This window comes from Lotus japonicus, chromosome 3 (genome assembly GCF_012489685.1).
Source record: "Lotus japonicus ecotype B-129 chromosome 3, LjGifu_v1.2".
Classification (NCBI taxonomy): Eukaryota; Viridiplantae; Streptophyta; class Magnoliopsida; order Fabales; family Fabaceae; genus Lotus; species Lotus japonicus.
The window spans coordinates 72,910,826-72,929,625 of record NC_080043.1 but is presented as its reverse complement, the minus strand read 5'-3'; the positions used below and the strand labels follow the sequence as shown (position 1 = coordinate 72,929,625).

The 18,800-nt window shown below is 35.2% G+C and overlaps 1 protein-coding gene and 1 long non-coding RNA gene across 2 annotated transcripts; both read right to left on the bottom strand.

The window, feature by feature from the left end:
* Positions 1-4,078: 4,078 nt before the first annotated feature.
* Positions 4,079-5,544, bottom strand: LOC130742555 (uncharacterized). The gene is made up of 4 exons (XR_009021196.1): positions 5,201-5,544; positions 5,066-5,103; positions 4,844-4,946; positions 4,079-4,674 (listed from the first exon to the last, which is right to left on the bottom strand). It is a non-coding gene; the product is annotated as an uncharacterized LOC130742555 (long non-coding RNA).
* A 10,332-nt stretch (positions 5,545-15,876) lies between these two features.
* LOC130744680 (uncharacterized) lies at positions 15,877-17,399 on the bottom strand. The gene is made up of 2 exons (XM_057596845.1): positions 17,367-17,399; positions 15,877-16,962 (listed from the first exon to the last, which is right to left on the bottom strand). Exons 1-2 carry the CDS (start codon positions 17,397-17,399, stop codon positions 15,877-15,879), a joined length of 1,119 nt encoding a protein of 372 aa, XP_057452828.1.
* Between the last annotated feature and the right edge of the window lie 1,401 nt (positions 17,400-18,800).

The following is an 18,800-nucleotide window of genomic DNA, read 5'->3' as shown; positions in this document are numbered from 1 at the left end:
CTAGCAAAGGCCATTTTGTTCGCCATCTTTTTTAGGGAGCCCCCTCAAGTTCTAACCAAAAAAGGTAAAATGATTTTTTATTATCTCAATGGTTACTCAAAGCTGACATTCTCATCTTACTTCATCAACCACCACTCGTGTGGGTACTTCTCTCTTAGTCGGAATACTCCTCTCCCGATTCATTTTTACGTCCCACAACTTCGACATATCGCTTCTCCTCGTTCATTTTTGGTGCAAGAGCGTTCGATCAATAAGCTATTTTACCGATAGATAGGATCATATAAAATTACAATTGAGACGTTCAAAGGTAGTTTGTAATTCTTACCTACAAAGCCTATACTTATAGTTTCTTACCATTGGTAATTTGTCGCAAAAAATAAGCACCGATGAAATTCAAGTACTTCAAACTTTGTTGGTTGACATAGTGGTTCAATACTTCGTGCATGTTTTGGTTTCAATTCTAGCACTTTTGGATGTGAATCCATCTTTCTAAAAGCAACTATTTATTCCTTCTACTCGACGTGGACCACACCTAGATAGATCCATTTGGATTTTTCAAACACACTTTATCATATCATTGGTGAGTTCTCAACCTCTTAGTATGGTGACTCTGGATAAAGATTAATCTCAATATTATCAGCTATTTAGCCTCTTGCTGGTTGTGGAGCAGAACCGGTTCAAGTGAGGTCAAAAGGCCCAAGTCCAAATAGACAATACTACCATTTCTCCTTGCTCCCATTCCCATCATCATGGTAACTACAAGAAGGGTATAATTGGAAATTAAGAAAAAGCACCAGTTGAGTCTCCAACATAAATCTCAGGGACACAACTTCAGAGTAGATTTGGGGTTTTCACGCACACTCTGTTCCTCGCTGAGGTTTCTCTCTGATGCAACATCAAACCCTAATCTCTCGATGTAACCAAAAAAAAAAAAAAAACTGTCCCTCTCTTTCTCTCTCTCTCTCTCTGAATCTCGCTACCTGTTCCTGGCAACAATGATATATACACACCTCATTTTTTATGCTTAAATATATTTTTGGTCCCTCTTTCTGTCTCCGCTTCTCTCTTTCTCTCAGGCAATGACGATGGTTTCGGAGTGTCGAGCGGACGGATCGGTCGCCGTCAAACAATGCATCCGGTGGCGCGGCAACTTGATCGGAAATTTCGAATCTCGTTGCAGCCATCTATGGCGGTATTGCTTTTTTGACGATCGATCTAATCTGTGTGTGAAATCTGAGCCTTGCACCATAACCGATGCTGAATCTGGAGTTATCTTAATGCAGTGTTTGGTAGAGGCTTATGGAGTGAGAGAAGGGAAAGGGCTTGGAGATCCTGTTCCAATGAACTTCCTCGCTCTCATTCCATATGTCATCTAGCGAACATAGTGTTAAACTATTCTATTTGGTTCCACTTTCCTGTGTTTCAACTAGAAATCCCTACTTTTTAACCTAATATTTGTGATTTTTATTTGCAGTATCAGTAAAATTGATTTTGAATTATATAAGCTTTGCTTGTCTCAATTGTTTAAATTTACTTTTGCTTGTTTGATTTTTGGGATAATTGGTTTTTATTTCTGTGTTTCATGGAATTAAATTTTTCATTTTTATTGAATTTTCTGATCGGAGTCTCTTCGTGTCTCGTTGGCTTTGTTTATCTGTCTAATTGGATGTATTCCTGCAAACCCTTTTTTCATTTTCTGGCTCATTGGTTAAGTAGAATGGCTGTAATTTTGATTAACTCCTTTTGAAGTTCAATGCATCCTTCAAGATCCAGACTTCTATTTGGCCTGTGGTACTCAATTTATGGATATGTTGGTTTCTTGCATAACCAAGACTTTTCTACTAGGGTAGCACTATGTCAGAGACCCAACTCAATGGTGCAAAGCTAACTAAGGCAGAGCTGTAGGAAGTCATAAAAAGAAATTCAGCTAAAGGGTCATTTAATAGGCAGCAAATACTAACTGTGCAAAATCCCCCACACCTATTGTGCCAGTTTTCACAACCTTCATGTTCATCTTCTAAGATAAAATATAAATACAGGTGTCCACTAGGGTGGGCAACTTTGAAACTGGTCCACCGGTGGACCAAGGGGTTGTTTAGTAATTTACAACAGATAAAAAAAAAAATTAAACCCTAAAATTTTCACCCCTTCATCCACTCTAGCCGTTTTCACCATCTTCCTCTCCTCTATGATCTCTTATGCTCTCCACCACCGTCACCTTCTTCATTTTCCTCTTCTTCGGCCATTTATGCGGCTCTCCTCTCTCGGTCTCTTCTTCTCTTCACCTGTCATCCTCTCCGCCGCCATCACTTTCTTCCTTTTCTTTTCTGCACTTCTCCGGCCACCACCTCCGCCTCTCTCTTCTTCTTCTTCTTCCCTCTCTTTTCTACACCCAACCTCCTCCGCCGCACTCCGCCCCTCTCCAGTCCTTAAATCTCCCTTAAATCATCAAAAACCTCACCTTTCTCCCTGAAATCCGGCATCCCCATCACTTCCCGTCATCAACTTCATCAGATCGGAGCAAAGGTGATTCTTTTTCCACTAGATCGGACCAAAGGTGGTTCCTTTTCTACTTGATCGAAGGAAATAAGGATCTTTTTCACACATGCAATCGATTTGAGGTATGCTTTTGTTGTTCCTTTTTTCTTTTCTGTTGTTCCTTTTACTCTATTTTTGAAACCCTCTCATCTCCCTTCCAGATCGGAGCAATACTGCAAGATTGAAGCTTCTCAATGACCAAGCTTCTGTAATTTTTTTATGTTTTTTTTCTATGTAACTGCAAAAATTCCCCTCTTCTGTTCCCTCTTCTGTTCTGCAGTTTTTGTGTTTTGTTCTGTAATATTTAAAAATTTTATAAATTCGTAATGAATTTTTTGACTAGTCAATACAAAGATAGAAAGTGAGAATGGCAGTGTTTTTTTTGGGATTTGGATCCTCTCCTGCTGGTCTCTCTCCAGCAGCCTCTCCAGCACCAATTATAACCATTTGATTCATCTAACGGTCAAGTTACGGAAAGCTTACTGGAGCCGCACGATACCTTATATTATCCGTGGAATCCTCCATCATTGCAAAGTTTTTTTTGACAGCATCATCATTTCAAAGTTCAAACATTGATTTAAAAAGTTGAAGATTATACTAATATTTATATTACTGAAAAGCCGATTTACAATGTATTTGATATTAACTTTTATTGTGAAATTTAGGACATGTGTCACAACATAAATTGGACACATTACTTTAAAAAATTGATTGAATTATTATTTTTTATATCGGAATGATAAATTGCACCCTAAAAAAATTGATCTTTGAACCTTCCTTACCTAACGTATATATCCTCTAACTCTTATCACTTGAGCTATTATTCTGAATGATAGCTTAAGTGGTAGGAGTTATGAGATATATCAGTTGAGGTGTAGGAGGTTCAGAAATCAATCCCTACAAAGTGCAATTTATCATTCCGATAAAATAAAAAACATAAAGTGTATTTATTTCAGATTAAAAAATAATGATTTAAAAAAAAGTGATTTTAGCTGTTTAAATATTTTTTTAGAGATATTAAGAAAATCATAAGCAAATTTAGGTTTATTTACACTAATTAAATTATATTTTTTTCAAGTAAAACGAAGCTTGAAAGATAACAAAAGTGTAACGTAAAAACATTATGTTCCAAGAAAGAGAAATTGAGAGATAGTATGTGACGTAAAAACATTCCAAGAAAAAAATTACTACATTGTTTACAGCAAGATAATTGGTGCGGTGCGGCTCCACTTAACTTTACTTGGCTGGACCGTTAGATATATCAAAGGGCCATAATTGGTGCTGGAGAGGCTGCTGGAGAGAGACCAGCAGGAGAGGATCCAAATCCGTTTTTTTGGTGCTGCATTTCCTTTTCCGTTTCTATTTTGAAGATGTTCAACACTTTGATAAAAACAAAGAAGTGAGATGTCCTTCTCACTTGCCATCTTCATGATTTTCTTTGACCAAGATTAACTCAAATTGATTCCGATTCCGTGTTCAAAAAAAAAAAATCACAGTTATCTCTGGGTTAGTGTATAAAGAGAATGATTTGTTGGTGGGGAAGAAGTGTGACACTTACATTTTTACCATTTTTTCATGTATCAAATCCTGACCATTCAATTAGAAAATATTCTAAGATGCTAAAATCTAATGGTTATAAATCATGGTGCACCGGTGGACCAGTTTCAAAGTTGCCCACCCTAGTGGGCACCTAAAATACATAAACAAAGCAACCCAATTATATAACTGGATTCTTTCAAAATACATGAAAATAAACTGCTGATACAGTTTAAACAGAAGGGGGGGGGGAGGAATAAATCAAAGACAACAAAACTGTGTAGCTCTCTTAAACATTTATAATCCACTCGTCTCTAATCTTTCAATTCATATGTTTATTTGAGCACAATATGTTTCACTATCAATCAACACACAATTACCTTAAAGGGATAGGGGAATTCTGAAAATAAAATATTAGCAAATATGGATTTGCTGGACAAAAGGGGAAGAATTAATCCAAAAACTACCTTCAATGCCATCAATCTATTTGTTCTCATCAATGGTAATACCAAGCGTTACAAAATTGGATGACTCTTGCTCAATTTCTCTAGAAAACTTCGAGGAGAAGCAGCGATTCAGCGCAGGAATTCCCCATCTGGCCTATATTTGCAAATGGGAGTGACAGGAAAGCTGGGAAAAAATTAGGAAATAAAGTAATTAGAAAGGAAATAAGAACTCTTGAAGACTCTTTTGTTGGGGTAATGTCTCAGATTTTATCAAATAAAGAAGCCATAAAGCAAAGGTTGCAAGAAATACTTAAAGATCTTACTGATTTTTCAGGTTCAATATCTGCCATGTTGAAATCCTTTTCAAATGATTCTCGATAAACTTTGTATACAAACGGCCCTGGAAGCTCAATATCAGGATCAGCCCTGCAAATGTGTTCTTTTAAGTGAAATCTACATGAAAAAACCTCACAACAATATCCAAATTAGAGGTACACATGACTGCGAAATCAGATGCAAAAATGCGTTTAAAAGAGAGTTCTTACCATTAATCTAGATGATGATGATGATGAGTAGGTCTTGTCTATTGAAGAAACAACAAGGGAAGTTGTGAGATAAAACAATATGTCGAAGGCAGAACATGCAACAATGGGAAAATATCACATATAACAGAAAATTACCCATGTCATAAGACAATAATGGAGAAAAAGGAACTCTGTCTGCCAGCCTCCACCGTCGCCGGACGAATCATTATCGTTCTTATCTTCTCCATCTTTCTACATCGTCTCGATCTTTCTTTCTCCATCTCATACTTGCCTTTTCCTTCTCTCCCTCTCTTTTTCTTTCTTCGATTCTTTTTTCTTTATATTTGTCAAATGAGAAACTGAACAGCTGCAAAGGAAGATGGAAGTCTGGGGAACGGAAAAAGAAAAAGAAACACATGAAAGGAAGGGGAAAGAGCTGATGGAAAATATGATTGAGGAATGGACGGCTGTGATTGATTCTTTAGGAAATAATTTGTACTTTTACTAAAATGTCCATGATAAAAATTAGATGGTAGTGCATTGAATTGTTGAAGGACAAAGTTGCCCTCCAGGCTGCAGAAACTCTGATTTTATATAGATTATAGATAGATAGATAGATAGATAGATACATAGATAGATTATAGATTATATATATATAGATAGATAGATAGATAGATAGATAGATAGATAGAAGGATAGATAGATTGATAGATATAGATAGATAGATTTGTATGTCTTTTAAGAATTTTTTTAGCAGTGCAATGCATGGTAGATTTAATGGATTTTTCGTTTGGTGCTCTGTAATTATACGTTATAGAGAAATGCCTAATGTGGGTCTTCCCCGTCCTACCCACTTGCGAAATTGAATTCCTGTTTTGGCACGAAAAGTGGATTTGGTGTCAAAATTGGCCAATTGGTCACTTCTTTTGTTTAGCACTTATTAAAATTAACTTATTCCAAAAATTTCATTGTTCACCAACTTTTTCCAGCCATTTCAAGGTAGTTTTATAGTTGATCCTTTCCATTAATTTGATGTTTCATTTCTATATGTTCTACTGAAAAACATTTCTTGTCGTAAAATTGAACATTAGTAGATAGTGAGGTGGATTGTGCTAACCTTTTAACGGTTTGGAGGATGATAGTGGGGATATAGTTTTTCCCATCATGTGTGACATCAGGGAGCTTGTTCATAGAGATTGGACAGTCACAGTATTTAAGGTTTCTCGTGAGTCTAATTCTACTGGGGATTGACTTCGCATTCGGGTGTTTGCTCATTTGTTTTTAGAAGATCTTGTTGTTGTGTAAGAGTTTCTCTTGTTGAGATACTCCCTTGGCGTTCCTTAGTTTCTTTTGTCTTTCTTCTTGTTTTTTGATAAAGAAAAAAATTATTCTACTTTTTTGTTTATATTTTATTCTTGCCTCAATCAATTTTATTGATAAGCAAATAAAATTGAAAGAGAAATTGAGATACTACATTAGTACGTTTGGTTTGAAAGAGGAACTCAGAAAAATTGAAGATAAATGGATAAATAATGATGTTAAGTAATGGATTATTGAAATTATTGGTTCAAGAAAAATAGAAGAGGATGTAAAGTAGGAAAAGTGAAGTTTTCACTCTTCTATCTTGTTTTGTTTAGTAAAAAAAGGAATATGTACAAAGTCCTCCTTAAAAGAAAGACATATCCAACAAAACAGGCCAAACACTCATAGAGGGGGAGAGAAATCAAGCCCCCAAAGTCAACCAACAGAACCCCAAAGGCAATATTATAGATAACGATCCAAAAAGAAACACAAAGATATGAGGAAGCACACCACACCACAAAACCCTCCAAAAGATCCCTTCGACCACAATAAAAATGGAAAGAAACAAATGATGATGAAATCAACCCTCTACTCTTCCTTGCGAAACATTACATGATTAGAAAGCGCCAAAATGGTCTCTTCATCCGCACCTTCATAAACCACACCTACCTTCTTATCTACCAAAAAAAGTGTGCTAGACTATATTTAGAACGTTGTGCGAACATGGTGCCTCCAACAAGATTAAGGAATTTTTGGCAAAATGGACCATCGATGATGACCCCAAAACGCTCGAAGCCTTTGTAGTCTGAGAACCTACAACCTTCTTTTTTCGACTCTAGTCTCCAACTTCTTGGGACGCCCACGCCTCCTAGTGGTAACTAACGCCGAACCCTCCCCTTGAGGTGAACCATCCACCCATCCATGACCCTTGAAGCACCCAAAATTGCAAAGAGGAGCTGACAAAAATCACCATATCAGTCCCCTCAGGCTGAGTTCCCACTACACTAGAACCAAAATCCAAACTTTCCAGCAGTCGAGCAAACAACACACCAAGGGAGACACCACATAACACATAACTTTTCACTTTAAGGCCCCAAAACTTTCTCGGAAACTAAAGCCCCCTCTTGTAGAAAAATCTAGCTCACCCTTAGCGAAAAGCCTATCTACGCTTCTGAAGCTAGAATTTCCCTCAAAACGACAAGCCATCAGAAGAACGGGATAAGCCATTCCTTTAATCTTGGTCTCTTCACTCCTGCACACACAAGGGATAATTTTTGAAAAATAACCATGCATGCTGACCTCGCTCGTGAAAAAGAGACCATAGAAGTGCTAGAAATCATCCTCTCTTCATCGACTAAAGTAGGAATTTTTGAAAAATAACCATGCATGCTAACCACGATAGTCCGCTACGATGAAGAGAATGGGACAGACACACAGGGCGATCTTTCCCCACACCTTGACTCAAAAACCCAACTTGCTCATGCGAAATTTTCTCCCTACTTTCCTTCAAGCTCGACCCCGAACAACCCTGATGTGGAAATCTTGCCGATGGCACAAATAAGGCCACTCCATCCACCCAACGCCATTTAGACGGCTAATCTCCAGAGATGCATGCTTGGGGATGTAAAGTACACAAAGCCAAAATAAAAAACCTTTCCAATCTTTCTCACTTTGAAAAATATTTTTATATGATTTTTTTAAATTTTTATAATTTTTCAATTAAATATTCTGATTTTATTTTTAAATTAATTCAACATTTTTTATAAAATAATAGTTCCTCTATTATTTTTATATTATTTAAATTAGAAGTTATTTTTACTTGAACCACTTAAAGATATAAATGACTATTCGACCAAAATAGTACCCCCTTCACTTTCTTAGTTGAAGAAGATATTAAAAAAAAAAAAATAAAGGAGACCAAACGTTTTATACTCATATTCACATTTTTTTTGCATTCCAAATGAGAGATTATTTTAGGCTTAAATACTCTGGAGGTCCCTGAAATTGTCTGCCGTATGAAAATAAGTCCTTGAAAAATATTTTTCCGATTCGGGATCCCTAGAATTTCTTTTTTAATCTAAATAAGTCCCTACCCGTGTTCTGAGCTTATGTGGCTCTTATTTTACACAGTCATCAATTCCAAGTGTATTTTATATATTTTTTATTTTCCAACTGTTAAAATTAATCCCTAACCCTAAGTTATTGTTAATCTAATTAACCTCTAATCCTAATTTATTCTTAATCTTATTAATCTCATCATTCACTCTAATTTTCATCCTCATTCTTCAACGTTTTGTTCATCTTCTTCATCCTCCTTCTGCTTCTTTTTTTTCTTGATCCTACCTTTTATCTCTTTCAAGATAAAACTCCATAACCCCAACAAACAAACACCAACCCAGGAAATATACCAAGAATTTCATCATCTTCTTGTTGAAAAGAAAGTAGAAAAAGCTCCAACCCAGAAAAAAAACCCAAACCCATGAAAAAATCTCACCTCACCTTCCTTATCCAAAGTCTAGAGGAGTACTCCAGTCTCGCCGATGGGAAGTCCTCACGGTACGAAGCATTCGTCGCCATTTTCGGAGCCACGCTTGAAGCTTTGTCGACACTCTCGAACCAGCCATCGTGACCATGGAAGCCACACTTGCGGCCACCCTTGAAGGTCATTGTCGCCCTCGTAGCTACGCTCAGCTGGTCAGATCTAGAGTAAGGGTGCGTGGTGTGGCCTGTTGTTCCCCTTCTTCTACCCCTGTAACCTTGTTCCTTTTTCCAATCGGGTCTTGTGCGATTTGGATTCTGCGAAGGTTGGATCTAGATCTTGTTCATACATTTTGCAGATTTGGCTTGTGCATTTTCTTGGATATGTAGATCTTTTCCATACATTTCGTAGATTTCTAAGTTGTTGTTACGACTAAGAGGTGAAGGTTGCTGGAGTTTCAATTTTTGAAGTTTGAGAGGTGGTTGCTGAATTTTCTGGTGTTTCAATTGCAAATCAGTTTTTTACAGACACTGATAGAGATTCCCAAAAGGGATTTTTTTTCCATACATTTTGTAGATAGGGATTACTTTTGAGATTTAGTTGTTAATTATAATTCATTAACACACTTGGAATAAAAGAAAAAGAAAAAATACACGTGGAATTGATGATTGTGCAAAATAAGAGCCACATAAGCTCAGAACACGGGTAGGGACTTATTTAGATTAAAAAAGAAATTCCAGGGATCCCGAATCGGAAAAATATTTTTCAGGGACTTATTTTCATACGGCAGACAATTTCAGGGACCTCTAGAGTATTTAAGCCATTATTTTATTCTCTTTTATCATTATTTTTACTACATTTCTCACTCCACTTTCTTGCTTAACTAACAAGGAGTAAGCAAATTTTTTTTTATCCTTATACAAAAGTCAGTATAATTTCAATCTCACAATATAATCTTATAATATCTCTATATAAGATTTTATCATAGAATTACTCCATGTTTGAGTTTTTTTCACATATTTTCTTTTATATATTTATACTTGCGAAACCCTAATGTCCACATTTCAGATTCTCCTCTTTCTCTCACCCTGCCGCCTCTCATGAAAATTCTCTCTTTTGGTTCCATTGAAACCTTAATCTCAAAATAATTTTTTTATTCCTCATTGTTCGTCCACTGTTTACATTATATCCAAGTGACTTAGAAGTAGAGATGATGCCTCTGTCAAAAAATCTCTGAAACCCTAGGGGAAATGTTTGTCAGCCTCTCTCGTGATTGCATATATATATGAAAGAAACCTTTGAACTTGGTTAGTCCCCTTTGGTAATTTTTGTTTAAGATCATTTTGGATAATATCACATTTCAATGACAATCACCTTTTATTTACAAATCACCATTATGGTTTGGATCACATATTTGTTGGTTGAGTTTTATTTTAGATTACATTATAGATTTGGTCAGTCGAGAAAGGCCTTATGGAGCCGAACTTGTTGAGAAAAACTGTCGAGGTACGAGCATATATAGTTATCCTTTCAACCTTTTGAATTATTATTTGTTCTTATTTGTTTGTTTATCAATTTAAATGTTATTTTAAAAGCTATAATTTCAAATTTAGGTTACATATCAATCTTAATTTTAATTCTAAAATCATATTCTTCTATACTGAAGTTCTTAATTTCAAACAATTTTCCTTTGCAATTCAGAATTTTTTAAAATCATTAATCTCAATCTAGCATACATCGATAAATTTTATTCAACAAGCCATGGCTACGAGAGAGAGGTTGGAGTTAGCTTGAGTAAGAGCACTACAACAAATTTGCCATATACCAACGACAGAAAACTGTTGGTAAAGGGTTTAAAACCGTGGGTATAACCCAAAAATCTTTACCGACGGACATCTCATTTCGAGGTTTTTAATTCGCTATACCCACGGATACATTTCCGTCGGTATATGCTATAGTGACAGTTTTGAATCCGTAGGAAAAATACTTTGAGATATACCTACGACTTCTTCCATCGGTATAGGTATTAGCATTACACAAAAGAAATGTTTTTTAGCGGCGGTTTCTAACCGCTGCAATTGCACAAGTTTTAAAAACAATTAACAACACCAAAATGATGTAAACAGATCAGACATAAGCATATCTAAGCATCAGATAAAACTTAATACTACTTTAATAAAGAAAACAACCATGTTGTTGTTTGTGGGGTTTGATTTGAGGTCTTCGTGGGGTTTTTGACGTTAGTGGTTGGGTTTTTGCCACGTGTTTGGCTAGGTTACTGTACCCATGTTGAGAGGGGTTGTTTCTCAACATTCTATATGTTAATATATCTTTTGCTTTCAAAAAAAAAATAAAGTAACTCAAAATATAGGGTAATTTGCTTTTTCCCCAATAGCATGAATAACAACCCAATTTTAAAAAATAGGTTGGTAGCTAACTACAAAAAATCACTTGTAGACGATTTCAATCTGAATCCAATTCCATTAGCCTTTGGAAATTCCTAAGCCAAGTTGTACCAAAGGCAATTGAACAGAGAATGACAAACTTAATGCATAAACTATTATACTTACACCATATAAACTCATCTTGGTAAAGGTAACCCATCACGTGTGACATCAAGGAGCAGATTTATAGTGATTGGAATGTCATTGTTCTTAAGATTCCTTGTGAGTCTAATTCTACTGCGAATTGTCTTCGCATTCGAGTGTTTGCTCATATGCTTTTAGAAGTTCCTCATATTGAGTTAGAGCCTCTCTTGTTGAGAGACTCTTTTGGTGTTCCTTAGTGTCTTTTGTCTTTTTTCTTATTTTACGATAACAAATAAAAAACAAAAATCACATTTCACTACATTAGTACATTTAGTTTAAAAGAAGAAATGAGAAAAACTAATGATATATGGATAAATAATGATAAGTAATAATGGATTATTGGTTCAAGAAAAATAGAGGAGGACGTAAAGTAGGAAAAGAGAAGTTTTCACTTTTATATCTTGTTTTATTTAATAAAATTACGAAAGAAAAAACTTAACTTTTACGATAGGTTCATATATTTTTCTTAAAAAGTAAAATTTGTATTGATAAAATAAGACACATGTACAAAGTCCTCCTTAAAAGGAAGACATATCCAACAAAAGAATAGTGTAAACACAAACAAATAAGCCAAACACCCATAGATGGAGACAGAAATCAAGCCCCCAAAACAAACCAACAAAAAACGAACAAAAAAAAACTCAAATGAAAGACTTTATAGATAACGATCATAAAAGAAACACAAAGACCAGAGGAAGCACAACACACTACGAAACCCTCCAAAAAAGCCCTTCGACTACAACAAAACTAGATAGAAACAAACCATGATGGAATCTACCGTCTACTCTTCCTTCGCGAAACATCACATGATCTGAAAGCGCAAGATATTTCTTTTCCTCTGCACTTTCATAAACGACACCTACCTGCTTACCTACAAAAAAATGTACTTGACTCTAGTTAGAAAGCGTTAGAACATTGTACCTCTGACAAGATTAAGGAATTTTTGACAGAAGGGACCATCGATGATAACCCTAAAACCCTCGAATCCTCTGTAGTCTAAGAACCTAAAACCTCTTTTCGACCGCTAGTCTCCAACTTCTTGGGACGCCAACGCCTCCTAGTGGTAACCAAGGCCGAAACTTCCCCTTGAGGCAAACTGTCCACTACTCCATGACCCTAGAAGTACCCAAAGCTTTCCTAGAAGCTGAAGCCCACTCCTGCAGAAAAATCCAACTCACCCTTAGAAAAGCCTATCTACGCTTCCGAAGTTAGAATTTCCTCCAAAACGAAAAGCCATTAGAAGAACGAGAGAAGCCCATCCTTGAATCTTGGTCTCTTCACACCTGCGCGCACGAGGGAGAATTTCTAGAAACAAAACCATGTCTAGTAGCCTTGCCCGCGAAAAAGAAACCATAGAAGTGCCGAAAATCATCCTCTCTTCACCCATTGAAAAAGGAATGGAACATCGAATCTTTGTTTTCCTCCACAAGATAGCCTGCCACGATGAAGAGAGTGGCACAGAAACAGAGGGCGATCTTTCCCCACACCTTGACTCAAAAACCCCAACTTGCTCATGCGAAATTTTCTCCCTGCTTTCCTGCAAGCTCGAACCGGAAGAGCCCTAACGTGGAAATCTTGTCAGTGTCACTAACAAGGCTTTTCCACCCAATGAACGCCATTAGATGGTTAATCTCTAGAGATGCATGCTCGGAGGAAGTCAATTGCACAAACCCAAAACGAAAAGCCTTCCAATCTTTCTCGCTTTGAAAATATTTTTGTATGAATATTTTAATATTTATAATTATTCAACATTATTTAATTTTTTAATATCATATTTTGATTTTTAATTTTTTAATTAATTTAACATTTTTTATGAATTAATAGTTATTCTATTATTTTTATTAATTTTATAACTATTAGAATTTATTTAAATTAGAAATTATTTTTACTTGAACCACTAAAATGTATAAATGACTCTTCAACAAAAATAGTACTCCCCCTTCACTTTCTTCGTTGAAGCGAGAATAATGAAAAAGGTAAATTAAAGGAGGCCAATCGTTATACATTTGTGTTCACATTTTTTTTTGCATTTCAAATAAGAGATTATTATATTTTTTCGTATCTTTGTTTTTACTACATTTCTCACTCCACGTTCTTGCTTAACTAACAGAGTAAATGAATAATCTTTTCATATAACTAAAAAAATTAATATATTTTCAATCTCACAATATTATAATATTTCTATATAATTTATTATAGAATTACTCCGCGTTTGAGTTTTTTTTCACATGTTTTATTTTATATATTTATACTTGCGAAACCCTAATCTACACATTACTGATTCCCTCTTTCTCTCACCCCGCCGCCTCTCATGAAAATTCTCTCTTTTGGTTCCATTGAACTCTTAATCTCAAAACAATTTTTTATTCTTCGATGTTCGACCATTGTATACATTAAATCCAAGTGACTTAAAAGTAGAGAAGATGACTCTGTCAAACAATCTCCAAATCTCTAAGTGAAGATGTTTGTCAGCCTCCCTCGTGCTTGCATATATGGAAGAAACCTTGGATTTCGGTAAGTACCCTTACATTAGTTTGGTAGTTTTTTGTTTAAGATCATTTTATATAACATTTCAATGGCATCACCTTTTATTTACAAATCACCATCATGGTTTGGATCACAGGGTTATCAGTTGTTGGCTTTTATTTTAGATTCCATAATATATTTGGTCAGTCGAGAAGGGTGTTCTGGAGCCGAACTTATTGAGCAAAATCGCCAAGGTACGAGAACATATTGTTATCCTTTCAAGATTCTGAATTATCATTGGTTCTTCTTTGTTTGTTTATCAATTTAGGGACATGTTCTTTTAAAAACTGTCATTTCAAATTTAGGTTATTTATCAATTTTAATTTTAAAATCATATTCTTCTATAGGGAAATCCTAATTTAAAAATAATTTTCCTTTGCAATTCACGATTTTTTAAGATCAATAATCTCAATAATTTTCCAATTCACTTTTCATTTTGAAATCTTAAGTATCCAAAACAGTTGGTTTTTTACCTCACTATTCAAAATAAATTGCTTTTATAATTTGATTTTTCTAACATGTCTATAACCAAAACATTTTTGATTTATAAGTATTTTATATGTAAAATTCTTAATCTTAGAATACTCTAGAATCTCCTTTTTAGTGAAATCCTAATTTTTCAAAAAAAATTCTTTTGTCTTTTGATAGTTTTATGCAGTTCCTCATCTTTAAATCATTGCATTTTATACTTTGTAATTATCATAGTGAAATCCACAATCTCAAAGTGATTTCTTTTGCTTCATTCCTTATATATTTAAATATACTTTTATATTAGTCATTCAAAATTAAATTCACCACCATAACATAACCTTATTGGTTGGCCCTTGAAAGTCCTTGTGGTTGACAACTATTATTGCATTTCTTGTGGTTCACAACTCTTATTGCATTTCTTGGGCAGTGTGATGAGTTGTATAAATTCTTTATGGTCTTGGATCCTAAATTGACATTTCACGTCCTATTTCAACTTTTCTAAGAATCCATGATATCTAGGGAATAATTTACATTAAGGGTGACCGAACAGTATGGGGAAAAAGTATAGGGAGTGTACATGATCGGGTTTGTCCACATTAAGGAAAAATATGTACCATAAAAAATACGTGTTATTTTTGGTTTTTTCTTAGGCAAGTTGAAATAGGAAGTGAAATCTAAGTTCAGGTGATTTCCAGAAGAGTTGTAATCAACGAGGACTTTAAGGGCCAACATTTTATATGGTGAAACAATATGATAGAATTATGATAATTCATCATTTTTTTTATTTTAGGCTTTTTAAATGTTAGAAATTGAAGTTGAAGTTATCAATAATGGACCAAGATCCTACACATCAAATTCAAGAATCACTTATATCTTTAGTGAAGGTACTAATTTTGTGAGAATTACTTATGAGTGGAGGGTGGTGTAACAATGAATATGGATGGTTGGTCATCTTGGAGAAACTTAAATGTTGCGGAAATACTAAAGGGTGAGAAGCTATTAACTACGGTATAGGCTACGGGATAGTGTGATTTTATCTTTTAGCTCAGGTGAAAATATTATCATCCAAATATTACATGATGAAATTTCTTAATGGCGTTGATCAAGACACTCGAACTAAACTTTGATTCTGATGTTCTAATTTGGTTTTAAGATGAGGAATCTAAATCTTAGAAGGATACAAGGATACAATTTTAAAGTTTCTCAAATTTTCTTTTAAGCTAAGAAAAAAGATAAATTAATGGAATCAAGTTTCACCATAAATTGTTCTTTCAATTGATAATTTATCCTTGAAATGAGATCGAACTCAATTGACAACTTAATGCTTTACTTGCAGACTCAGTAATCGACCCCTATAAAGTGGCAGCAACAAGGCCCCCAAAAGATGAAGTATGTGAGGTTTTACTGAAATTTCCTGTTATTCAGGAAGATTGTAAAAAAGATTCTTGATATACCTTCACAACAGATTATTTGTTGAGACCTTTGTTAGGAGTAGCATCATCATGCCTCCTCCTTTTCTTAACCTCTGGTTGACCTGAAGATCTGGCCTCTTCTCTATTTTCCACCTCAGCATTCATAGCTGACTTGTTTCTCCCCTCATCTTCACAAGAAACCTTAGGTTCCACATTAGCATCCACCAATTCAGGAGCTACACCAGTTCCCCCACTAGACTTCAGAGTAAACTTAATTTTCCTAATGGGTGGCTGAGGTTTTTCATGATATTCCTTTTCCAACCCAACATCAGGGGATTTGGGAAGAGTCTTGTCGAGCAGAGGATTCAAATTGCCTTCCTTTGACATTGACACATAATTAGTATGAACATCTTGATTACCTGTGCTACTTATTTTCCTTGGGCGACGTCTTTGGGGGCGGCTTCCATCTTTATCATGTGTAAAACGCAGAGCAGCATCAGTGTTCTCATCATTTTTAGGTTTAGCTACTAATGATTTAACACCAACGCTCATATCTGCAGACTTTGACAATACATTATCCTTGCTGGAAGCATGGATTTTAGAAGGAAGAAAATCACTGCCAATATCTGAAGTCTTTCTCAATTGAGCTGGTTTTGCAATGTTCTCATGTCTTGGCTCAGAAACTAGAGCTACATGTTTCGTTTTAGGCTCTGGCTGCATCATATCCTTTCTGGAGATAGGATTTTTAGAAGCTGGAGAAACAGAGCTGGTATTGTGGGCCTTTCTGTATTGAGCTGATTTTCCGGTTTTTGTTCCCATATGAATCGAAGAGTGATCGTAGCCTTCTTCTGCATTCATCAAAGAATTAGGCTTACGGTCCCTCCTCCTTGGCGAAGTATTCAGCCGAGTTTCAGAGTTTGGTTCCTTAACAGACTCTAAAATGCAAGTCTCTGAATTGGACTTTGCACTACTTCTTTTGGAGTTCTTAGTAAGATCAGAATGTTGTTTCCTTTTGGAACCAGACTTTTTTATAGCTTCGCCATCCACAGTAGCAGCACTGGCACTTATGTTTGATTTTGTAACACCAGTAAGTTGGGAATCTCTCACACAAGTAATATCTGGTTCAAGTCCTTTCGTCACCTGATTAAGAATATAATTACATGTTTAATATTCCAAAATATTGACTGGTGCTGTGACAAAGCAAGCATCACAATTGTAAAGAAAGAAGTTTTATGGTCATTCAAGAATCAAGGATAGTATCCTCCTCCAAGGGTTTTCCTTTACACCAGAGCAATGAGCTTAATTCAGTTTATTCCCAAAAGGTGCTTCCTCGATACACTTACTGATATTTAATCCGTGATCCAAGGATAAGAAAAAAAATAGAGGTATGCACTCATCCTAAGTGAATATCATATTAGGGTAGCTGAGATTTATGCCTAAATTCTGAAAGTTCCATTGATGAATTTTTTCCATTTTTTATTTTCAGGTCATTGTAAATTTATTGAGTCGAATACTAAATTGCAACATGTCAGAACCACTCTTACTGGATGGGTGACAACTATGACTTTGAGATACATGTACACACAGAGAGAGAAAGTGGAAAAAAAAGAAGGTACATAAAATAATTATCTGCTTGATTTGTACTTTTGTTATTTCACCCAAAATTTTAATTCAAAATAGTTTTGGCAATTTTTTGCATTGTTTACATTGACATGAATGCCTTCTTTCATATCAAGACTAAAATACAAATGGAGTGTTTTTTGCTTAATTGTAGGGGTTTTCTCCAATATCCTCATAACATAGAAGCATTTCGTACTATTTTGATTAAATAAATAGTTATCATTAATGTGTCATTTTATGTTTCTAATGAAATTTATTATTTTACGTACAATATATAGTCTTGATATTTACACAATAGATTTTCTCATTTTTATCCCTTGATTAAACTTTATTGTATTAGTAAACTTAATTTCTCTAAACTTTTCTTGGGTTCATTAGTTAAGAAACTATTTTTTTTAATCCTAAATATGAAACTTCTCATTTTGAATTGTCACGGCAAAGGACACACACATCATCCATGTTGCACACTTTCGTGTAAATTTTAGTTGTCAACAGAATAGATCGATAACAGACACCCCTAATCAAACCAAGTTTGTGAACGTCAATGACACATTGTGCTCTATAATATAAAAGTTGATTTCAATAGTTATCAAAATGAACAAGGGTGTATTGGATTTACAACTCTTTTGTTGAAATTAGAGTGTTTTACTAATTATAGAGGAGTGCTGAACATTCATTTTCGCACATTGTTAATTAGTTGACTTTTATGTGAAACCCACTGATTGGATATGCAGGTTATATTTTTAGTGGATCATACATAAATTTTAACAAAATGGTAAAACAATGTTGGAAAAAATATTAAAATAAGTGTTGTTAGCATTTTGCTCTAACCATAATGACTTTTTTATGTCAAATATATGTATCCTCCACAGAGGACAATTTTGTTAAAAAGAAACATTTACATCAGCCTAGAGTAAGCTCTTCCTGGTTCTGGCTTCGGTGGGACAGTAGAAAACTGTCCCATGGTGGTGCAGTTGGATAGTAGCCATTGGATATATTAATTTTAAAATTGAACAGCTGAGATTGATTGGGATTAAAATGTTAATTTACAAAAATATCCACCAGATCATCAATCTGAGGGCTCCATCTCCTCTTCTTCCACTTCATCATCCTCTTCCTCAATAATCTCATGAATGGCCTCCACCGGTGTCACCGTCGTCATCGGGCTCAGCTGCCGGCGGAGGAGGAGTACGCGCTATTCCGCCGCCGACACAGGAAGAGCATTCATCTCGACCCAGAACTCAATGTCGAAGTCACCACCGCAACCCATGATCCGACAACCCGAACAGGACCTAGTAAAAATTTGTGTAAAGGATTAAAACTTTGCTGATCTGTTTGTATGTCATGTGAATGCTTGA

Coding starts and splice junctions, on each gene's coding strand:
- LOC130744680 (XM_057596845.1), bottom strand. CDS start 17,399: ATGTATCTCAAAGTCATAGTTGTCACCCATCCA. Junction 16,963..17,366: donor TCATAGTTGTCACCCATCCA/GTAAGAGTGGTT, acceptor ATTCTTAATCAG/GTGACGAAAGGACTTGAACC.